General features: G+C 46.5%; 1 protein-coding gene across 1 annotated transcript in view; it reads left to right on the top strand.

Annotated features, from left to right (window-relative positions):
* Positions 1 to 310: 310 nt before the first annotated feature.
* The window catches only part of LOC134969478 (cytochrome b5), a 128334-nt gene continuing 103443 nt past the window's right edge, over positions 311 to 25201 (top strand). Inside the window, exon 1 of the mRNA XM_063945462.1 lies at positions 311 to 627. Within this exon, the coding sequence (XP_063801532.1) occupies positions 478 to 627 (150 nt within the window). The 5' untranslated portion in view covers positions 311 to 477. The remainder of the gene's footprint in view (positions 628 to 25201) is intronic.

A 25201-nucleotide genomic window follows, 5' to 3' on the forward strand; every position in this document is an offset into this window, starting at 1 on the left:
CTCATCACAGGTGATGGCAATCATACATAACCAGGAAAGTCCAGGAACAGAGCTCATGAAGAGGGTGAGGTAGGCAAGTATGTGTTCAATGGGATATTTGCTCTCCATAGTGCCGCAGTACTACACTCTGACATTCTGCACTGTGATTTATAACATTGCCAGGAATCTTGCCCTCATATAAAATGGCCGCTTACAGTTTCACGCTGCCTTAAGTATATTCTAATTGTCAATGGTCTGAAGGTCACGACGTTTCTGATTGGACAGCTCTTCCTTCTGTCACATGGTCTGATCATGACGTCACCGGCTTACATCTACGGAAGGGAAACTAGTCCCTTCCATGCCTGTATAGCTGTGATTGGCTATCACCCTGGAAACTTCGCCTGTGTCCATGAGCCGACACTGAGGCGTCTCTTGTAAGGAAGCCGGGAGTGCCCATCTCGCGGCGAGTTACGTAACGCGTCGCGTTTTATACCGGCAATGGCGAACAGTAAAGGCAGTAGCCCAAGCGCGGAGTCGCAGGAGGTAACCTACTATACCTTGGAGGATGTGCGGAAACGAAACACTGTGAAGGAGCTGTGGCTGGTCATCCATGGCCGGGTCTACGATATCACCAGCTTCGTAGAGGAGGTGAGGCATAGAGCACCGGCTGACAGCTCGTCCCTCTAATAAGGGACACACACCTGAGTGAGCTACACATTGACCCCGTACATTTCACACCTGCTGCCCATACACCCCACACCTGTTCCCCATATACGTCGCACCTGCTGCCCCTATACCCCGCACATGCTGCCCATGCGTACCCCACACCTGCTGCCCATGCGTACCCCACACCTCCCCACACCTGCTGCCCATGCGTACCCCACACCTGCTGCCCATGCGTACCCCACACCTCCCCACACCTGCTGCCCATGCGTACCCCACACCTGCTGCCCATGCGTACCCCACACCTGCTGCCCATGCGTACCCCACCTGCGCCTCCCCGTATGGTACATATCCCACCTGCACCTCTCCATATCATGTGAAACGTGTCGCACATGCTCCCCATGTCCTATGTCACACATGCTCCCCATGTCCTATGTCACACATGTCCCTACATAGCCAGATTAAGAGGGGGATGCAGGGCATACTGTACCCCGGGCCCCCCTCTGTCAGGGGGCCCCCCAGGCCAGAGCATATTGACATAACTAGCTTTCCCTCTTATACAGCAGCAGAACCAGACAGCCAGAATGTGAGCAGGACAGTATGCAGTACAGGCAGAGACACAGGAATATCAGATTTCATGAACTATCAATGGAACTCTCCAACAAAAGGAGAAATAGGAGGGTGGAGAGAGCTGTAAGTGACACAGGGTGGGATCCCTGTGTCACTTACAGCTTTCTCCACACCTGGGTGGGAGCCCTGTGTAACTTACCTAATGAGGGTCTAAAGAGAGAGAGATACACACACTCCTCCTGAGTCCTGTCCCAGTGTGTAAGTAGTACAGAGGCTGCTGCTATTTTTGCATGTGACAAGGTAAATTATACATTTTATTATTCTATGTGTATTTTAAGGTTGGTTAAGTTGTCTTTGTTACACTACAAGAACATTTTATAAAATAGTTGTCTTTCAATTAGGTGGAGCTATAAACAGTACCCAGGCCTTATTAAACTATTAATTTAAATGTAGTATACACCATTGGGCTAAATGTCATATACACAATCCATACATCCCACCATGACCCATTCCAGGAGGGACACAATGCTCTCTACCTGGACTTCCTTCTTAAGTTATGATTGCAATCACCTGTGTTGACACACCTTTCTTATCAATTAAATAGTTTAACACAGGTGACGCCAATCTTATATTAAGTGGGAAGTCCATGTAAAGAGCATGTTGTCCCTCCTGGAAGGGGTCATGTTGGGAGGTATGCACAATCTTATACACAGCCCTCCCCACCTTCCACTGGGGCCCCCCTGTCTAAAGTGCCCCGGGCACACCCAAGGCTTAATCCGGCCCTGTGTCATATGTGTCCCATCTGCACCTCCCCATATCGTATGTGTCCCACATCATGCTCCCCATGTCGTATGTCACAGTCTACTCCCTGTACGTGTCACCCGTGCTCCCCCTCGTGACATATGTGTTGCACATGCTCCCCCTTGTGTCATATGTGTCGCACAATCTCCTGGTTTCGCTGGCTGGCTAGCTATTGTGAGGCATAAACAGACATTATTCAGAGTGATTGATCATAATAATAAGAACGAATGTAAACCAGGCGATCCGTTAAGGCCCGTAGGTGACAAGTTACTGTAACTAGTCAATTCAAGCAGTAACAATTTCTTACCTCTTTCCCCACTTCTAGGGAGGGGATGTACTTTACCTATAATACTATATTTCATAGTAGGTAAATTATGTTTTTGCTTCTGCCAAATATCTTCCCAGCGGTTGTTCACGTGTACCTTTTAGTCAGTGCTGCTCTTTATGGAGCGCCATTCGTTCTTTAAATTGCTGCTCCGTCTTACCCGGGCTGGGATTGTTTTGCCGGTGTTAGAGATCCCTGAAGTCAGCATACCGATCCCAGCCGCCAAAATGACGACGGGAAGTGTGTGTGTGTGGGGGGGGGGAAGCGCAACGGAGCACCTTGCGGGCTTGCTGCACTCACCGCGCAACTGGCTCCCTGAGCTCGCCACAGGTTCTATTCCCACGCTGTGGGTGTCGTGGATAGTCCCCGTGTGTCGGCATGCTGGCCGTCTGCATTGCCAGCGATCGGGATCCCGGCGTCACCATCCAGACCGCCGGAATTCCAACTGCCGTTCAAGTGACCGCATCCCTTTTTCCCCATATAATAGTGTTCACAGGGACATGTAATTAAAAACAACAAATTTAGTAGTACAAGTTAAATTATGCTTAATTTTATATTTTACCCCTGTGGAAGGATGATTTAAAAATGTACCCGCTGGCATGTAACTGCAAGTTAAGGGCCCTACACATTGAGCGATCCGCTGCCGAGCTGCCCGACAGCGGATACGGCCGACGGGCGACCAGGTGGGGGGGGGGGGGGGGTGAAGTTTCTTCACTCCCCCCATCACCTGGCTCCATAGAAGTGCAGGCAAATATGGACGAGATCGTCCATATTGGCCTGCATGCACAGGCGATGGGGCACCAGCGATGAACGAGCGCGGGGACGCGCATCGTTCATCACTGGTGCCTCCACACTCAAAGATATGAACGGTATCTCGTTCATTAATGAACGAGATCGTTCATATCTTTGAGTATTATCGCCCAGTGTGTAGGGCCTATACCACTATTAGGGCATTTAAAACAACCCAATTTAGGTGAGCTCATACAAGTAGTGGCTCTATTTTACCTCTATTTGTAATATGTGTGTACTACAAGGTATTTGATGTTTCTGCCTCTCCTGTAACAAGGCATTAAAGTAATGTATTTAAATACCTTAAATTCAAGGTCAGGTAGAGACAATTGCCCATAATTTTTTGCTTTCATGTTTATATGTTTAAATGTGAAAATGTCCTCATGTGAAATGACAAGTGCCTTCTTAAGTTTATTATTTGATTATTAATAGTTTATTATATAGCTCAGCATATTCCATTGTGCTTTACAATTGGAACAACAGTGATAACACAAAACTGGGTAATAACAGACAGATGTAGCTGTAGGAAGGCCCTGCTCGCAAGTTTACAATTTATTTGAAAATAGGCATTGATACAGAATGATAGGTGCCATCTATTGCATAATGGTCAAGCCAGATTGCAGAGTTTTTTGGTGGGCTGTATGATCTAGGGTAGGCCCTAATTCAGACTTGATCGTAGGTGAGAAAACTCACATCTACGATCAATTACTTTGACATGTGGGGGGACACCCAGCACAGGGCAAGTCTGCGACGCATGCCATATCCAGCCCCCTCCCCCCCTCGCAGACATGATAACGGTGCGGAAGCGCCTGCGTTCGGACCGCGCCCCTACAACGGAGCATCGACACCCCATTCCCGGCCCCCTTCAGGTCTTAATCTGCGTTCTTAAGAGAAAGCAATTTAGGTCCTTGCACATGCACGCACCAGTATACGAGTATGTGCAGAAATCACTTCATAGCGATTTTTGCACATCCAGGGTCTGAATCGGACCCATAGTCACACAGCAATGTTGACCATAGGTCAGGAGGATGTCAAATTAAAGAAAATACAGTATATTAGGATGTGTGGACTGTACAGAGGGGATGTAATTAGAGATGAATATTTATGAAGGTTATGTGAGCGGTTATGGAATTAGATAGGCTTGCATGAAGTAAGGCGAGTTATCAGGGAACACTTGAAGGTTTGAAGAATAGAGGGAGAACATTTCACAGAGTAGATGCAGCCCAAAAGTCCTGCATTCATGAATGGCAGCTAGTAATGAGTGTGGATCAGAGACACTTTTTTTTTTTTTTTTTTTTAAGTAATACCCCTTTTCCACTACTGAGCACGGGTCGCAGCCGGGAGCCTGATACGGGTGCTACCCGTGCTCAGCCCCCTTTCCCATTGCGCTCACCAACCCTGCATATTGCCGGTTTGGTGACTCTGCTAGTGACGCGGCGCTGGGCGATTACATGATCTCCCAGCGCCGCCCTTCCATACAGTGTAAACGGGAGCCGTGTTTTACACTACAACCCTACCCGGATCATTCTCGTGTCCTACCCAGGTAGTTACCCGGGGTAGGATTCACGGGTCAATTGATCCGGGTTTTTGCTGGGGAACCCTTTTCCACTAGCAAAATAACAGGTAAATGCGCGCCCCCGTGCATTTACCCGTGTTTTTTGAGCTAGTGGAAAAGGGGTATTAGTGACATTTGTTACCCCTTTCTGAAACCTTTTTCAGTGTCATTTCTTCATTTGCATCCTTCCTGCCACTAGTAACCTGCAAAACCCTTAAGAATTTTGAATAGGGTAACCCATACTTACCTACTCTTCCGGATCCTGCTGGGGTGCCAGGTACTATTTACCACGGGCCCAGGTCGTCATCCCCACACCCACCTGGCAGCAGCAGCTGCAGCTCTTCTCCTCAGCCCAGCGCTGTGTGGACAGGGAGGCACAAAAAGTACTATTTTTTTTTTTTTTTCTGTGTGCAGGGCCACGTCTCCCATTATTAGGCCACACCCACTGAAGTACCTGGGCCTGCTCATACTCTCTACTCCCCTGCCTGTTGGAGATACCCGGTTTTTCGGGTAGTCCCCCGCAGCCCCGGAAGAGTGGGTACTCCTCCCATATTCTGCCCACTTCCTAGTGAAGTGGGCAGATAACTACAGAGAAATTGTGGTCTTAATAGAGAAACTGCAGAGCCTAATAACTCCATTATATGCTGTTGGGGCATTTTAGCCCAATTAGAATGGTCCACCCCCATCACAGCCCACCTGCTTCCCTCGAAGAGGAAAATAGTAAAGTAGGGAAGTGTGGGGTAACCCTTCCTTTTAAAAGTTCAGGGTGTGCACTTCTTGCAGTTTAAATGTTATTCATATCAGTTGGTTTTGAATATAGGCATGTATTCATCCCTTGTCCACTTTTTTTGATCAACACATTGATCAACCTTGAACACACAGGTAAATTTAACAGGGTTGTCTGTCTTCCCGGCGCTGGGATTGTGTGTCCCAGAACTGGGTGAGCGGCGTCTAGCAAATAGGTGGCAGGGATATTTAAGTTGAGCAAATGTGCATATGCACTTTATGTTCCTGACCAAAATGCATCAATAAAGCTATGGTTAACAAACGTAAAAAAAAATAAAAAATGACCCTCAATTGTATATGCTAACGTGATGCCTTAGTTGTCATTTGGGCATATGTCATGCGTGCTCCCCTATATATTATACTATATATTTGACATGGAGTATACTTCACATCTTTTAGATGGCCTACATTTGGAAAAGGCATTGACCTGACTTACTAAACGAACCCTGTGTTAAACTTATATGTTTGGTATCTGCTTGGAAGCGCCCATGGGTTCAAAAGCCCAGTATGTGTTTTATTTGTAGTGATTCTAGCCATAACCTGGATGGCCACAGAAACTCCCACTCTTCATAATGGGTATCACTGGTCTGTGTGGCATGGGGACAATATCTCAGTGTGCCATAGGTTCTCAGGAGGGAGTAGTCGCTGCCTCTGATGTACGAATATTGAGCTATTCTCATGCACTTGCTGACACGTGGCCAATTTTTTTATTGTATTAGTTTTCACATTTGCAGTGTTCAAAAGTGTAACCATGTAGTACAGTATAATAGACTTCTACAGGAGTGCACATACGCTCTGCTGGAGAAAGCTCTGTCCAGAACGTGACAAGCGATGAAGTTCTGCTTTCGTCTCCCATGTGTATGAGACCTGTGTTACTGACTTTCCTTTCCTGGATTTGGCTGCATCAGTAGGGCGCGGATCATTAGATTGACAGTGTCTAGGTCGACAGGGTCAGAAGGTCGACATGTTCTAGAGTGACTGGGAACCCCAATTAGTGCACCGTGTCCTCTCTCATGGCTCACTTCGCTCGCCATGCTTCGGGCAAGGTGCCTCACTTTGCTCGGCACAGATTACCGTTCCAATCGTAGTCCACGTGGATCATTAAGTATGAAAAAGTAAAAAAAAAAAAATATATATATATTTTTTAAAACTAATGTCGACCTTTTGACCCTGTCGACCTTTTGACCCTGTCGACCTAAAAATTGTCGACCTAGACACTGTCGATCTTCAGACCGGATCTCGTATGAGTATTTACTTGCCTGAAGTGTAAAGCAGCACACACAGCAGTAGGTGGCATCATTACACCTGTGACCACTTGGCACTGGCTGGCTGCTCCTGGCAGGACTGGAAACTGTTTGTGTTCAGCTTTTTTTTTTTTTTTTTTTAAGGTTTGCTCAATAAAACTTTTAACCACTGTTATACTGAAAGAGTACTGTGCCCTTGGGGTATGAAGGGGATATAAAGTACATCAGTATTATTTTGTATAGCGTTGTCTATAGGTTACCTCCATTGTTTTTTTTTTTGTTTTTTTTTTTTCTTACTTTTCTAAAAAATTGAATGTAGGGATAAAATATAAAGAATGTGTGGGACTCAAACGAATACAGGCGCTATAGTGTTAACGTAATTGATACTTTACAATACGTTCCTCAATGTTCTTCTTTGACGGAACCTTCCTTTCACTCGTGTAGATGTCACCATGAAAAGAAAGGATTATATAAATGTGTGACAAAGTCTTTAACAGTCCATAAATGTTTTTTATTAACTGAACGTATCAGAAAGTGAAGGACGTGATTATTTCACCAAAGAGGCGTTCCCCAACTCACTTTTCCAAAGAAAAGATTACACTCATAAAGGTATCTTTCATCCACCACTGTGTTAGACAGAATCACTCTCACGGTCACATCCTTTTGCACGGGAAGAAGATGGGCATACCTCACTCACAATAAAGGAGGCTGCTTCAAACACATCAAGGTTTCTTTTGCTGATAGTTCTTTCTTCTTCCTAAGCAAAATGTCCTTCCCTCTCGTATGGGTATTACTGTGAAAGAAAAAAAAATAAAAAATAAAAATTATATATATATATATATATATATATATATATATATATATATATATATTATAGTGTGTAAAATCGTTTTCACCTGTACAACACTTATCCAAACTGTAGGTTTGTGTGATTATATAATAGAAATTTCTCTAACAGTCCATAGAGTGTCTTTTGTTTCTGGACTTATCAGACAGTGAAGAACGTGGTTATTTCACCAAAAAGGCGTACCCGTCCCCAACTCACTTTTCCAAAGAAAAGGTTAAATTCATAAAGGTATCTTTTATCCACCACTGTGTTCAAAAGACTTGCTCTCACGGTAAACCCTTTTACACGAGAAAGATAGGCATACCTCACTCACAATAAAGGAGGCTGCTTCAAACGTATAAAGGTTTCTTTCGCTGCTGATACCTTCTTCCTTCTAAGTAGAATGTCTCTCCCTCTCGTGGGATAAAATGTCTGTCAGACCGACAAGCATTTTATCTGAGCCTGAAACCCATCAGATATCGTGGTTACACACAGTGAGATATTTCACAGTATATGGTTACACAATAGGGGTCATTCAGATGTGGTTGGAAGCAGCAGTGATAGCTCTGTTTGGTAGTGAAGCAGGAGGTGTCTACTAAAAGCAGCGCCTCCTGCTGCAGTAGTGATCTGACTTGCGTCCTAGGACACAGCATCGAATCTCTCACCTACCACCAGGGCGGCTTGCTGCACCCATGGTGCTGTGCAAGCTGCTTGTCGCAGAGGCTAGGAAATCTCCGTCCTACGACGGAGATCTCTAACCTCTTACCACCCCCTGAATGGAGGTGATACCCCTCCGTTTTCACAAATGGAGGCCGTTGCCACCCCCTTCTCACCTTCCAGATGCCGCTCAGACTATCAGTCACTGACAGTCTGCTGTCGCTCTACATCCTATGTCACAGGAACCATTCATATATGCGCAGAATGGGTCCTACGCGTGCGTAAAGTACCGAAAATTGGTACTTTGCAAAGATGGTCGCAGGTCCAGCTGGACCTGAATTGGGCCCATTATTTGATTTCCTCCCGTTTAAAAATGTTGGCTGTGGCAGCGCATACACTCAGAGGCGTTACTAGGGTAGAGCGAGTGGGGCACGTGCCCTAGGCGCCTTGGCAGGCCCAGGAGAGGGGGGCGCCGCCTGTGGCCAGGGCATCATGCCCCACTCGCCCCCGTCATGCCGAAATGTGAGGGGAGGAGAGCGCAGCGTCTCTCCCTCACCGCAGCTGCCAGCACTAGCAGCGCTGCTGTGTTCGGTCTCCGGTGGCGTTAGCCAATCAGAGCTTGCGGACCGGCTCCTGATTGGCTGCCGGTCCGCGAGCTCTGATTGGCTGGCGAACCGACACCACACAGCCGCCGGAGACCTGGAGCTGTGAGTGGAAGGAGAGGCGCTGTGCTGCGCTCTCCTCCCCTCACATATCAGAGGCGAGCCGGAGCCACAAGCGGTGAGTGACCGGGGGGAAGGGGGAAGGGAGCACAGTGGGGCAATGTATCAGGCACAGTGGGGCAATGTATCGGGCACAGTGGGGCAATGTATCAGGCACTGTGGGCCATTTTCAGTGGCCACACCCCTTCTGGTGCGTGGCCACACCCCTTCTGGGGTGAGGCCACGCCCATGCACATGCTGCTTTTGGTGTGTTTTTTTTTTTTGGGGGGGGGGGGGGGGGGGCACCATTTTCCATCTTGCCCTGGGCTCCGAAAACCCTAGTTACGCCTCTGCATACACTGCTACATGCGGCTAGACTCTGAAAGTTATTCTTGTATCTCAGATTGCTTTAATGTCTGATAATTCCGAACAACAAAAACAGCTACGGTTTAAAAATAAAATAGGGCCTAATTACGATATGTAAACAAATCGTATGTTAGGTGATCTGCGCATGCAGAGGATCTGTGCTGCGCATATGCAGATCTGTTGTTGCAGTGCCTCTGTCTGTTTGGGGGTGGAGACGGCCTGCGTTTCAGAAAATGGGGCATGTCTATGCAATTAATTGCGTCCTTGGACACAGCTTCAATGGCTCCAGCAATCTGGCAGATGTTCACGCAGATGTTCCGATGCTGCATCCATGGAAGCAGCAGCAGATCACAGAAGCTGGCTGGAGGTATCTATTTACACAAAGCACCTCCTGTGGTATTAGCATATTATTGCACAGCCTCTGTGTCTAAAGTTGCAGTGGCTGTGCAATAGTATCCATCTCTGAACTAGCCGCAGAGTTGTTTGACTTTTGTGCTTGTGTTTTTAAAGAAATTGGTGGGATCAAAGTTTATTGTGGCTGTGTGCATTGTGATAATACAGCCTGACGTTTTTGCCAAGATGCGGCCTTTTGGCACGTGTGTTGGAAAAGTTGTTTGATTTCTGGTGCCCCCCAACTTGCAGTGACTTTTTGTCTGAACTATGGAAGGGATCTTGCTCAATACCCATGTACTTTTGGTTCAGTGTCTCTTTATTGTGCCTATAACATGTTATTAAGCACTTTGTGTTCTAGAACTTTTCTTGTATCACAAAGCATGATGTTGCTGATTTCCCTACTGGGGTTTTTAAAGCAGAACTACTACCTAATATAATATTTTTCAGAGGTGATCCCCTTACCTTAGCCGAATCTCCGAGGGTTGCTGTATGCACCCAATTTTTATTTTTTTTGGTGGGGTCGCCCCTCATCTACTCAAGTAAACGTGCCTTAAAAGCAGGCAGGAGGAAGGTGGTGATCTGGTGACACCCACTCCCGGCTCATATCCTCTTCCGCAGTCATTTGAATTTGTGGCCATGATCACACAGACAATGGTACTTTCCATAATGCACATTTGAGACTGCTTCAGTATAGATTTGTAACCAGTGGAGCTAGTCACATGAAGTGTGTCAACCATCTATGCCACCACCATATGGAAGCACTAGGGATGTCTCCCAAAGGAAACAGTATAATGTAATCCTGTTCCCTGTGTGTGTGTATATGTGTGTGTATATATATATATATATATATATATATATATATATATATATATATATATATATATATATATATATATATATAATCTTAACATGTTTAGCAGACTTAATGCCATATCTCTGCTATCCAGAGAGATTGAAAGCAAGGCAAATAGGATTCTATTGCATATCAGTGTTTATGTTGCAAAGGTAAATTGAAGTTGGTTTGGTTTGTTTTTTTTTTGGTTGGTGTGTTTTCTCTCCTTTGTTAACCTCCAGTTGTCTGCCATGTTGGTATGTTATGCTTGTTTGTGTAAATAAATGTATTTTCTCTAACGTCCTAAGTGGATGCTGGGGACTCCGTAAGGACCATGGGGATTAGCGGCTCCGCAGGAGACTGGGCACAACTACAAAGAAAGCTTTAGACTACTGGTGTGCACTGGCTCCTCCCACTAAGACCCTCCTCCAGACCTCAGTTAGATTCTTGTGCCCGGCCGAGCTGGATGCACACTAGGGGCTCTCCTGAGCACCTAGAAAGAAAGTATATTTAGGTTTTTTATTTTCAGTGAGATCTGCTGGCAACAGACTCACTGCAGCGAGGGACTAAGGGGAGAAGAAGCGAACCTACCTAACAGGTGGTAGTTTGGGCTTCTTAGGCTACTGGACACCATTAGCTCCAGAGGGATCGACCGCAGGACCCGACCTTGGTGTTCGTTCCCGGAGCCGCGCCGCCGTCCCCCTTACAGAGCCAGAAGCACGAAGAAGGTCCGGAAAATCGGCGGCTGAAGACTTAAGTCTTCACCAAGGTAGCGCACAGCACTGCAGCTGTGCGCCATTGCTCCTCATGTACACCTCATACTTCGGTCACTGATGGGTGCAGGGCGCTGGGGGGGGGGGGGCGCCCTGAGGGCAATAGATAACACCTTGGCTGGCAAAATATGCATCATATATAGTCCCAGGGGCTATATAGATGCAAAATTACCCCTGCCAGTATAACAGAAAAAGCGGGAGAAAGTCTGCCGAAAAGGGGGCGGGGCTTCTCCCTCAGCACACTGGCGCCATTTTTCCCTCACAGTTCCGCTGGAAGGAAGCTCCCTGGCTCTCCCCTGCAGTCTGAGAAAACTACAGAAGGGTAAAAAAGAGAGGGGGGCACTAAATTTAGGCGCAGTATAGATATATATATATATATATATATGTAATATATATAAAAAAGCAGCTATAGGGAAAACACTCATTGATAGTGGGATCCCAGTGTTATATAGCGCTCTGGTGTGCTGGCATACTCTCTCTCTGTCTCTCCAAAGGGCTTTGTGGGGTCCTGTCCTCTGTCAGAGCATTCCCTGTGTGTTTGCGGTGTGTCGGTACGGCTGTGTCGACATGTTTGATGAGGAGGCTTATGTGGAGGCGGAGCAGATGCCTGTAAATGTGATGTCACCCCCTGCGGGGTCGACACCTGAGTGGATGGTGCTGTGGAAGGAATTACGTGATAGTGTCGACTCCTTACATAAAAGGTTTGACGACATACCTAATGTGGGACAGCCGGCTTCTCAGCCTGTGCCTGCCCAGGCGTCTCAAAAACCATCAGGGGCTCTAAAACTCCCGCTACCTCAGATGGTTGACACAGATGTCGACACGGATACTGACACCAGTGTCGACGACGATGAGACTAATGTAACTTCCAGTAGGGCCACACGTTACATGATTGAGGCAATGAAAAATGTGTTACACATTTCTGATAATACAAGTACCACCAAAAAGGGGTATTATGTTCGGTGAGGAAAAACTACCTGTAGTTTTCCTGAATCTGAGACAGAGGTTAGGGTGCGTTGGGAAACACCCCCTAGGGTGGATAAAGCGCTCACACGCTTGTAAGGGCTCTACCCTCTCCTGAGATGGCCGCCCTTAAGGATCCTGCTGATAGAAAGCAGGAGGGCATCCTAAAAGGTATTTACACACATACTGGTGTTATACTGCGACCAGCAATCGCCTCAGCCTGGATGTGCAGTGCTGGGTTGGCGTGGTCGGATTCCCTGACTGAAAATATTGATACCCTAGATAGGGACAGTATATTATTGCCTATAGAGCATTTAAAAGATGCATTTCTATATATGCGTGATGCACAGCGGAATATTTGCCGACTGGCATCAAGAGTAAGTGCGTTGTCCATTTCTGCCAGAAGAGGGTTATGGACACGACAGTGGTCAGGTGATGCAGATTCCAAACGGCATATGGAAGTATTGCCTTATAAAGGGGAGGAGTTATTTGGGGTCAGTCTTTCAGACCTGGTGGCCACGGCAACAGCTGGGAAATCCACGTTTTTACCCCAGATCGCCTCTCAACATAAGAAGACGCCGTATTATCAGGCGCAGTCCTTTCATTCCCATAAGGACAAGCGGGCAAAAGGTTCCTCATTTCTGCCCCGTGACAGAGGGAGAGGAAAAAGGCTGCAGAAATCAGCCAGTTCCAAGGAACAGAAGCCCTCTCCCGCCTCTGCCAAGTCCTCAGCATGACGCTGGGGCTTTACAAGCGGACTCGGGCACGGTGGGGGCCCGTCTCAAGAATTTCAGCGCGCAGTGGGCTCACTCGCAAGTAGACCCCTGGATCCTTCAGGTGGTATCTCAGGGGTACAAATTGGAATTCGAGACGTCTCCCCCTCGCCGTTTCCTAAAGTCGGCTTTACCGACGTCTCCCTCCGACAGGGAGGCAATTTTGGAAGCCATTCACAAGCTGTATTCCCAGCAGGTGATAATCAAGGTACCCCTCCTGCAACAGGGAAAGGGGTATTATTCCACACTGTTGTGGTACCGAAGCCGGACGGCTCGGTGAGACCGATTTTAAATCTAAAATCTTTGAACACTTACATACAGAAGTTCAAATTCAAGATGGAGTCACTCAGAGCAGTGATTGCGAACCTGGAAGAAGGGGACTACATGGTGTCTCTGGACATCAAGGATGCTTACCTTCATGTCCCAATTTACCCTTCTCACCAAGGGTACCTCAGGTTTGTGGTACAGAACTGTCACTATTGGTTTCAGACGCTGCCGTATGGATGGTACACGGCACCCCGGGTCTTTACCAAGGTAATGGCCGAAATGATGATATTCCTTCGAAGGAAGTGAATTTTAGTTATCCCTTCCTTGGACAATTCCCTGATAAGGGTAAGATCCAGGGAACAGTTGGAGGTCGGTGTAGCACTATCTCAGGTAGTGTTGCGGCAGCACGGTTGGATTCTCAATATTCCAAAATCGCAGCTGGTTCCGACGACTCGTCTTCTGTTCCTAGGGATGATCCTGGACACAGTCCAGAAAAAGGTGTTTCTCCCGGAGGAGAAAGCCAGGGAGTTATCCGAGCTAGTCAGGAACCTCCTAAAACCGAGCCAAGTCTCAGTGCATCAATGCACAAGGGTTCTGGGAAAAATGGTGGCTTCCTACGAAGCAATCCCATTCGGCAGATTCCACGCAAGAACTTTCCAGTGGGACCTGCTGGACAAATGGTCCGGGTCGCATCTTCAGATGCATCAGCGGATAACCCTGTCACCAAGGACAAGGGTGTCCCTCCTGTGGTGGTTGCAGAGTGCTCATCTTCTAGAGGGCCGCAGATTCGGCATTCAGGACTGGGTCCTGGTGACCACGGATGCCAGCCTGCGAGGCTGGGGAGCAGTCACACAGGGAAGGAATTTCCAGGGCTTATGGTCAAGCCTGGAGACATCACTTCACATAAATATCCTGAAGCTAAGGGCCATTTACAATGCTCTAAGCTTAGCAAGACCTCTGCTTCAAGGTCAGCCGGTGTTGATCCAGTCGGACAACATCACGGCAGTCACCCACGTAAACAGACAGGGTGGCACAAGAAGCAGGAGGGCAATGGCAGAAGCTGCAAGGATTCTTCGCTGGGCGGAAAATCATGTGATAGCACTGTCAGCAGTATTCATTCCGGGAGTGGACAACTGGGAAGCAGACTTCCTCAGCAGACACGACCTCCACCCGGGAGAGTGGGGACTTCACCCAGAAGTCTTCCACATGATTATAAACCGTTGGGAAAAACTCGACAGGTATTGCGCCAGGTCAAGGGACCCTCAGGCAATAGCTGTAGACGCTCTGGTAACACCGTGGGTGTACCAGTCAGTGTATGTGTTCCCTCCTCTGCCTCTCATACCCAAGGTACTGAGAATTATAAGATGGAGAGGAGTAAGCACTATATTCGTGGCTCCGGATTGGCCAAGAAGGACTTGGTAACCGGAACTTCAAGAGATGCTCACGGAGGATCCGTGGCCTCTACCTCTAAGAAGGGACCTGCTCCAGCAAGGACCCTGTCTGTTCCAAGACTTACCGCGGCTGCGTTTGACGGCATGGCGGTTGAACGCCGGATCCTGAAGGAAAAAGGCATTCCGGATGAAGTCATCCCTATCCTGATCAAAGCCAGGAAGGATGTAACCGCAAAACATTATCACCGCATTTGGCGAAAATATGTTGCGTGGTGCGAGGCCAGTAAGGCCCGACGGAGGAAATTCAACTGGGTCGATTCCTACATTTCCTGCAAACAGGAGTGTCTATGGGCCTGAAATTGGGGTCCATTAAGGTTCAAATTTCGGCCCTGTCAATTTTCTTCCAAAAAGAACTAGCTTCAGTCCCTGAAGTTCAGACGTTTGTAAAAGGGGTACTGCATATACAGCCTCCTTTTGTGCCTCCAGTGGCACCTTGGGATCTCAATGTAGTTTTTGGGTTCCAAAAGTCACATTGGTTTGAACCACTTAAATCTGTGGAGTTAAAATATCTCACATGGAAAGTGGTCATGCTGTTGGCCCTGGCCTGGGCCAGGCGTGTGTCAGAATTGGCGGCTTTATCCTGTAAAAGCCCTTATCTGATTTTCCATTCGGACAGGGCGGAATTGAGGACTCGTCCTCAGTTTCTCCCTAAGGTGGTTTCAGCGTTTCACCTGAACCAACCTATTGTGGTAAGAGTTTTATAGGTCGGTGCGCTTTGTCCAACGTTCAAATGTTCCTTCAAAGGAAGGGGTCGTCAAAAGTCCAGATGTTGGGACTTAATTGGTCGTGAATGTTCCGTATCAGTAACTTTCTAGCAACGACTTCGTACTCTATAGACACCTCCCAAACTTCTTTGGTGGCTGCTCAGTTCTTCAAGATATGACCTAGGTATATTCAGTCATGCAATTCTGTGGAGGCAGGGGAGAAGAACAAGCGCCATATGGTGTAGTAATTTGGATTAATCGGAATATTGTAAACACATATATAAAATGTAAGTACCGGATGGATTCTTGAGATCAGGCCTATCTGTCTCTCTTTATTCTCAGTGGCTGTTCCCCACTTGTATCAGGAAGCGTGTCTCTCACACAGAGATCCTGCAGTCTTCCTAGGAAGACTGCAGGATCTCTGTGTGAGAGACACGCTTCCTGATACAAGTGGGGAACAGCCACTGAGAATAAAGAGAGACAGATAGGCCTGATCTCAAGAATCCATCCGGTACTTACATTTTATATATGTGTTTACAATATTCCGATTAATCCAAATTACTACACCATATGGCACTTGTTCTTCTCCCCTGCCTCCACAACCTATTGTGGTGCCTGCGGCTACTAGGGACTTGGAGGACTCCAAGTTGCTAGACGTTGTCAGGGCCCTGAAAATATATGTTTCCAGGACGGCTGGAGTCAGAAAATCTGACTCGCTGTTTATCCTGTATGCACCCAACAAGCTGAGTGCTCCTGCTTCTAAGCAGACTATTGCTCGTTGGATTTGTAGTACAATTCAGCTTGCACATTCTGTGGCAGGCCTGCCACAGCCAAAAATCTGTAAATGCCCACTCCACAAGGAAGGTGGGCTCATCTTGGGCGGCTGCCCGAGGGGTCTCGGCTTTACAACTTTGCCGAGCAGCTACTTGGTCAGGAGCAAATACGTTTGTAAAATTCTACAAATTTGATACCCTGGCTGAGGAGGACCTGGAGTTCTCTCATTTGGTGCTGCAGAGTCATCCGCACTCTCCCGCCCGTTTGGGAGCTTTGGTATAATCCCCATGGTCCTTACGGAGTCCCCAGCATCCACTAGGACGTCAGAGAAAATAAGAATTTACTTACCGATAATTCTATTTCTCGTAGTCCGTAGTGGATGCTGGGCGCCCATCCCAAGTGCGGATTGTCTGCAATACTTGTACATAGTTATTGTTACCAAAAATCGGGTTATTGCTGTAGTGAGCCATCTTTTCTAGAGGCTCCTCTGTTATCATGCTGTTAACTGGGTTTAGATCACAAGTTATACGGTGTGATTGGTGTGGCTGGTATGAGTCTTACCCGGGATTCAAAATCCTTCCTTATTGTGTACGCTCGTCCGGGCACAGTATCCTAACTGAGGCTTGGAGGAGGGTCATAGGGGGAGGAGCCAGTGCACACCAGGTAGTCCTAAAGCTTTACTTTTGCGCCCAGTCTCCTGTGGAGCCGCTATTCCCCATGGTCCTTACGGAGTCCCCAGCATCCACTACGGACTACGAGAAATAGAATTATCGGTAAGTAAATTCTTATTTTTACTGACCCTGGGGCATATAAAAGAAGCTGTCCTATATATGAGGGATGCCCAGAGGGACATTTGCCTACTGGGCTCTAGAATAAATGCAATGTCGATTTCTGCCAGAAGGGTCCTGTGGACTCGGCAATGGACAGGCGATGCCGACTCTAAAAAGCACATGGAGGTTTTACTGGCCGTTTTATGGGAGTGTGTGAAAAAACGCTGGCGTTTCTGGGGAAAAAGCGGGAGTGGCTGGAGAAACGGGGGAGTGGCTGGGCGAACGCTGGGTGTGTTTGTGACGTCAAACCAGGAACGAAACTGACTGAACTGATCGCAGTGGCAGAGTAAGTGTCGAGCTACTCAGAAACTGCTAAGAAATTTCTATTCGCAATTTTGCGAATCTTTCGTTCGCAATTCTGCTAAGCTAAGATTCACTCCCAGAGGGCGGCGGCTTAGCGTATGCACTGCTGCGAAAAGCGGCTAGCGAGCGAACAACTCGGAATGAGGGCCAGTGTCCAAGTCATACAGCACAAAAACAAAGGTGTTGTATTTTAGGAAGGCTGACTTTGCAAAAATGGGAATATGTTTAAGCGATTCATTGGAGGATCTTGAAAGGAGTACAGGAGAGCTATGAAACACCTAAAAAGTGCAATACTAAAAGCAATAGACCCTTGTATCAAAAGGGTTAGGAAAAGCACCAACTAGTGTGAAAGCAAAATAGACAGGCTTTAGGAATTATAATTAGACTAAAAATAATAACAAAGAGGTGTATCTCGAAAGGGGTTGGGTGTGTGACCGCCGGTCACAATACTGATGGCGGGATCCCGGCTGTTACATGGCCGACGGGGAGGCTAGCGCAACAAAGCACCTTGCGGGCTCGCTGCACTTGCCACGCAGCAAGCTCGGTGGCTCGCTGCACTTGCCACAGGTTCTATTCCCACTCTATGGGTGTCATGGACACCATGGGTGAGATTCAAATGATGTATCACGCCCAATTTCCTTTCTAAAATTATCTCCGTTATTGCGCATATTGCATCCATAGTAATCGGGTTTACTGTGTAAAGGGTTTGGTGCCTTGCTACTCTGGGGGTAGCGAGCTGAAATAATGATACAACGTCCCTGAGGGCAGAAACAGAACGAGTGTGGAAAGGGGTGAAAAGAATTTAATCCCGCCCCATGAGTGGGAATAGTCCCTGTTGGTTGGCATGACGACTGGCGGGATTTTCAGATGCCGGGATCCCAGTGTCGGTATTGTGAGGTCACATAACCGCATCCCCTTGACAGACTGAAGGACGCTAAGAAGATAATCAGGCGTGCTAAAGGCAGAAGCTGAGTGGCAAGTGGCCCAGTCAGTAAATAAAGGGGGCAAACTTTTTTTTTTAAAAGTATATATGTGAAAGCAGAAATTCAAATGGAGGAATAAGAAGACTGAAGACAGAAGGAGAATTTTATGGAGGGAGACAAAGCAATAGGGGGCCGTAGATGTAGCGGGATCGGTATGAAATACCTCCAATCAAAATCCTGACACCAATTGACCGACGGTCAAAATCCCGACATGGACAAAATACCGACATTTAAAATGCCGACAGGTCAAAATACCGACATGCGTTTTCTGTGTTTTTGTGTGTGTCGACATGGACACCATATAAGTGTGCCGCGTCCCCTCGCATGGCTCGCTGCGCTCGCCATGCTTCGGGCATGGTGCCTCGCTGCACTTGGCGCACTATTATATTCCCCCTCCAGATCCACTGGGATGGTAAAGTATGAACAAGTCGGTTTCAATGAAAAAAATCATGAAAAACTCATGTCGGTATTTTGACCTGTCGCCATTTTACATGTCTGTATTTTAAATGTCTGTATTTTGTCCATGTCGGGATTTTGACCGTTGGTCAATTGGTGTCGGTATTTCCACCGCCGGGATTTTGATTAGAGGTAAATTGACTGCATCCCGATGTAGCATATCTAGACTTTAATAAGCTATTTGACACTGTCCCTCGTTGCAGACTGCTAAATAAACTCGAAAGTGTGGTACTGGATTATAAAATAGTTAAATGGATATGATTCTGGTTACAGGTTCGGAAACAGACAGTTGTGGATCTGTACTTGGACAAGTGCTCTTTAATATCTTTGGTGACATTGCAGATGGTATTGAAGGGAAACTATGCCTTTTTGTAGATGACATGAGATATGCAACAGGCTAGACAGTGGGTGGGGTAAAACAAATGATTTATGATCTAGGTAGACTTGAGGAATGGCCAAGTACGTGGCAGTTTAACGCAAAAAAAATGCAAAATCATGCACTTGGATCTCAAAACCCAAAGGCTAAATATAGTATCAAGGGTGCTGTAATGGAAGCTACTGAGGAGGAAAAGCATTTAGTAGCAATGGTGCCCATACACTTGTGAGATAATCGGTGCTAACCTTCGATTTCGACTGCATCTGTGAGAGAAATCGAAGGATTGTATGCACATTTTAGGTACCTTTCGACACGATGCGCGGGCACGCCGGTCGAATCTCACGTCTCAAGATAGTATGTGCTGCACTTAATATTTATCGAATCGCAGTGCGATCGCGTGTGTTTTTAAAAACACATGCTATATATCGCACTGCGATGTGCGATTGGCACCCGCCGGGAGCAGCCAGAGGCGGGGACGTGTCCATCACGTGATTACTATGTGATGTCGCATCGCGGGGCATCGCACAAGTGTATAGGCACCATAACAGTTTCAAGTAACTTAAAGGCAAGCAATGTAACAAAGCAATGAGAAATGCAATTTAGATGCTTGGTTGTATAGGTAGACTGGTAGAGGAATCAGTAGCAGGAAAAAAGAAGTAATAATGCCACTGTATAGGTGTCTGATACGGCCTCATTTGGAATACTGTGTTCAGTGCTGGAGACCATGGGGATCATTCCGACCCGATCGCACGCTGCATTTCCTCACAGCGGTGCGATCAGGTCGGAACTGCGCATGCGCGTTGTTGCGGGCTACGATGCTGTAAACGAAGAAAGCGGTCGCAGCGGCGACCGCAAGAAGATTGACAGAAGGAAGGCGTTCCAGGGCGTCACCTGTCCGTTGGCGGCCGTTTTCAGGGAGTGGTAAGGAAAACGCAGGCGTGTCCAGGCGAACGGAGGGCGGATGTCTGACGTCATGGCCGGCCCCATCATCGCTGGATCCGTCGCATAGGGTGAGTATGTCCAGGGCTGGTCTTGTTTAATGTGAAACTTTTTTAGCATAGCAGGGCTGCACAAGCGAACGCAGCCCTGCTATGCGAAAATGCACTCCCCCATAGGCGGAGTTTAGTTGATCACACCAGCAGCAAAAGGTTGCTTGATGAGATCAACTCGGAATAACCCCCCCCCCATAGCTCCAGAACTATATAAATACATTAGAGAGCGTACAAAGAAGGGCAGCTAGAATGGTGCATGGCCTACATCACAAAACTTACCCAGAAAGACTAGAAGATCTTAACATGTTTTTTTTGGCGCAGAGAAATGAGGGGACATGATAGAATCTTTCAACTATCCCAAGGATTTTTAACAAGGTACATGAGGAAAGCATTCTTAAGAGGGGATGCGGCCAAAATGGTGGTTCCATAGCTCCGATATCACTTGGCATTCCCGACAGCTTGCATCCCGAATGTAAGTATTCCGGTGTCTTCAATATTTTAGCTGCGGGGTGGGGGGTTTAGCTGTGGGAAAGGGAGGGTTAGGCACCCCTGGGGAGGGTCATGGTTAGACTGTGGGGAGGGGAGTTAGGTTTAGGCAGCACCGGGGAGGTTTAGGGTTAGGCTGCGACGGGGAGAAGGTTAGGGTCAGACTGCGGGAAGGGAGGTTACGGGGAAGGGTAAGCATACTTACCCGACCCTTGGCGGGATGTTGAACATCGGGATGCTGGTGTCAGTCACAGGACCACAGGCATCACACCCCTTCAACGGAAGAGAAGGATTAGAACACGAGGACATGCACTGAAACTGAGGGAGGGAGGTTCAGAAGAAGTTTAAGGAAAAATTACTTCACAGAAAGGGTAGTGGATAAGTGGAATAGCCTCTCGTCAGAGGTGGTAGAGGCTAAGACAGTAGAGCAATTTTAACATGTTTGTGATAGACATATGAATATCCATACAAAGAACTTGGGTAAATGTATGATCCTCCGACATCCGCCCATGTCATTCTCTTTTAGATAGCACGCCGATATGCGGGGGCAGTGTATGAATGTTTAGTGGCACTGACCGTTCCTCCACCTGCAGCTATCTATTTCGTAGGCTGCAGGTTTCTTTGCCCCATGCACCACAGTAGGGACAGTGCTGGCTGTATAGGAGATCTTGCGATAATAGTGGGATCTCACACATGGCCAGAATAGGCGGCCGGGGGGGAGACACAGCGCATCAGCACTAAGCTTATGCCCCGCGCTCTCTAGCGTGAATAGCCTCTGTAATGTAGTGAAGCAGGAAGTGATACAGTGGCACGATCCGCTATAATACATCTACCCCTAAGGATCATATAGGGTTAAGGTTACCTAAAGGATAATAAAAAGGGGCAGACTAGATGGGCCACGTTGTTCTTATCTGCCGTCAAATTCTGTGTTTCTATTATGTATAATATTTATAGGACACTTACTAGATTTTTTATTATTTTTTAATAAAGGAAAATAAACCATTACCATTCCAGCACTGCTTATGCAGTATGGTGTGATATTGTGAACCATTCACCGACTTGCTGAAGTCTGTATGCTAATGATCTTAATGATGTTTTTTACATTGGTATGTGTACTTGAATATAAATGAATACAATGCAGTAGAGAATTGCATGGAATCATTTGTCCACACAGACCTTGAAACCTGACTACGTTGCTAGCGACAACAGGCTCCCGCATATCGAGCATAAACACTGCCCTTACGTGCACATGTGATGGGCTAATAAATTGATGAGCAACATCCATTCTTTGTATCGCTGTTCTGAGATGCATGTATGGTATCAGTAAATGGTGGGTGTGCTGATCCTTGTAGTGCAATATCGCAGTGTCTGTCTCTGAATTGTCAAAGAAGTCAGTGTAAATCATTCTAATTAGAAAAAATAAAATCTTAGCGGGGAATCCAATGCATCGACACAATGTGCCCTGGGTGAGTGGGAGAACTTTCAAACTTGTCACTAATGTAAGCGGCTGGTAGGTGCGCATTTCGGCGTTGCTTATTGCTTGGAATTGAATCGCATACCTTTTATAATTTTTTTTTTTAGAGAAAAGTTCTAAATGGGTTGGGCTGTATGGTATCCTGTAGGTCAACCAGTAGCTGAGAAAAAAGGTAAAAATAAACAATGTAATGCCTTTGGGAGTAATTCAGACCTGATCGCTAGGGTGCATTTTTGCATCCCTGCGATCAGATAGTCGCTGCATACTGGGGGAGGGTATGTGGTGTGTGCAGGTGTGCGATCGCATTTGTAGCAGAGCTGCACAAACATCAGTTTGTGCAGTCTCTGCACTGCCCAGGACTTACTCAGCCGCTGCGATGGTTTCCTGGTGTTCGGGGCCGGAGCTGACGTCAGACACCCTCTCTCCAAACGCCTGGTCCCTTCTGCGGACACTCCTGTAAAACTGTCAGTTGCCACCCACAAACGGCTGCTTTCTGTCTTTCGCCGTGCGATCACTTGTTTCGCAAAATCCAGTCGATAGGCACCGATGCCCGGTGTAGTTGTCTGACGCGCCGGAGCATGCGCAGTTCAGATCTGATCACACGCTGTCCGAAAACACACAGCAGTGAACAGGTCTGAATTACCCCCTTTGTGTAGCACTCACCCCTGGGTGCCCTCACCTTCCTTACACCACACACTGTAGTGTAGAAGATCCAGCCAGGTGCAGAATGAAATGCAGTATCCTGGTTCTTAATACAGAGCATGGCCTATACTTCTAGTCATATATACAGAGTTGGACAGCAAATTGTTGTGTAGCGGTCAATGCTCGAACAGCGAGACATACAGAGTACCGCACCAGTAATTTAATGGGTGGCCTGTACAGCTGTGCACGTGTGCTATAAATTTACTATGTTTTGCCCATAAGTCGTATTGTACATAGTTAATTTGACATCTTTTGGGCGTAACCTTTTAAATGAAGACTCCCTCTAATTACTTTGATTTGCAGTTCTTTGTCGCCAGATACACACAAGAGATTCAAGCATTTCTACTATTCAGTGCAAGTGGTAATAGTTTCCACATGAGGGCGCTGTTTACATATAGACATTCTGTTTTTGTCTTATGCCCGTGTTTCATCCATTGCAAAGTAATGTGCCCACGGGGAGGGTTGATTACTACGTTTGGCAGGGTTAAAAGTTTAATGTGCTGTGCCCCAGATGTAACATTCACACAGCTGTAAATTGTTTATGCAACAGAGTTATCAATTAAATGAGTGACACTAATTTAACCAAGCCCCAAACTCTCTGGCCATCTGATTCCCATCTTATTAGTAGGGTGTGGTAAATTGGTACGTGTATATGTATGTATGTATGTATGTATATATATTTGTGTGTGTGTATATGTATATATATTTGTGTGTGTGTGTATATGTATGTATGTATGTATGTATGTATGTGTGTGTATATGTATATATGTGTATATGTATATATATATATATATATATATATATATATATATATATATATATATATATATAAATCTTTTTTCTTTCTTTCTTTTTTCTTTTTTGCTGCGTTACTTGATTTCATGCAACTGAATACCTTGCATGCAGACCAGTCATACGGTTTTGTTCTTGAATTCAAATATTCTTTTATACATTGTACTGAGTATGATGCAGTGTACATCGTAACGTTCTGAGAACTTTTGGTGAGTTCTGTTCTAATGAACAGAGCCAAATTTACAGTTAATGTTGCATTCCAGGTATCTCTTCCATAACTTGTACTAGAATCAATGGCTGATAAAGGCTTAAAAGAGAGATGGCTTACCAGGAATTGGCTCCCAGCGCTATTCAATACAGTGCAGTTATAAGTCGGAGAATGCCCATTCTCCCAGACTGAACAGGGTGTTTTGTCGGGAGAACGGGCATTTTCCGACTTAAGTGCCCGGTGCAACGCTGTTTCTGCCACGCTAAGGGCAGAAATCAGCATCGCGCCAGCACTTTTGTTATATTTCGGATCGCACCCCTCGAGAAGAAATCCCGTTGTTGGGTGTCACATGGCGCTGTATTGAATAGCACCAGGAACTAATTCACGGTGCTATTCAACGGTCATCGAATTGAATCATGCCCATTGGGGGAATTCCGTTGTTTTCGCTGGCTGATCTCCTCCTGTCTTAAGTAACGAACATTCGAAGGAGCGATATTCATTTAATGCTGGTTTTCATGCTTAATGCGCCCAATAGTGTCTGGTTTAGCCAGGTAAGGCAGTGAACCCAACTAAACTAATGGGCACAATCGTGAAAAGTGACATTTGGGCGTCCAGACAGGTCACTTCGCACAGTTCAGCTGACCACCCCTGGAGGGTGTGAGCTAAAATGCTGGCACCAGCAGCTGGTCATGCCTGACTGGATCGACAATTGAATTGAGACAACTGCCGCCATGCTAACAAATGAATTCCCCCTTTCCGGGCTGTTCCAGGCATGTTTGTCAGTTGATGGACAACAGCCTGTACACGTCTCCTGTACTATCCATTCTCATTGCTTAACTTAATTAGTTTCCCAGACTCTGCTATTACAGTCCAGGTTTTAGGGATATCCATGCTTGAGCACAGGTGACATAATTAGTACCTCAGTAGATTTAATTGAACCACCTGGACTCAAGCATGGGTATCCTTAATACCTGGGCTATAGTGCAACTTTAAACTATACAAAATGTAAAATAATTTGTGATTTGAAATGTAAAATGTGATTAGCAGGATGCACATGATAAATAATTTTGGTAGAGATATTTAGCTGTTTAAACTATGATACTGAAACAATGAACGCCTGACGGCACAAATAGATGTATAAGTTCTTTAGAAATCTGTCATCTCATATACATACAGTATAATTAATAAATATGGTTCAGTTGCGTCAGACCCTAGAAACGTATCTGTCTAAGCTTCAATTGTAGGACAATAGATTAATTGTAAAGGGTCGTGCTTTGGTTCTCTAGCGTGACCCTTTACAATGAATTAATATATTAAACCATGATACTGTTGGGTTAACGGGGCAGATGTACTAGGCATTGGAGACTAATACAGTGGATAGAATAAACTGCCAACCAACCAGCTTAA

Source organism: Pseudophryne corroboree, chromosome 11 (assembly GCF_028390025.1).
Source record: "Pseudophryne corroboree isolate aPseCor3 chromosome 11, aPseCor3.hap2, whole genome shotgun sequence".
Lineage (NCBI taxonomy): Eukaryota > Metazoa > Chordata > Amphibia > Anura > Myobatrachidae > Pseudophryne > Pseudophryne corroboree.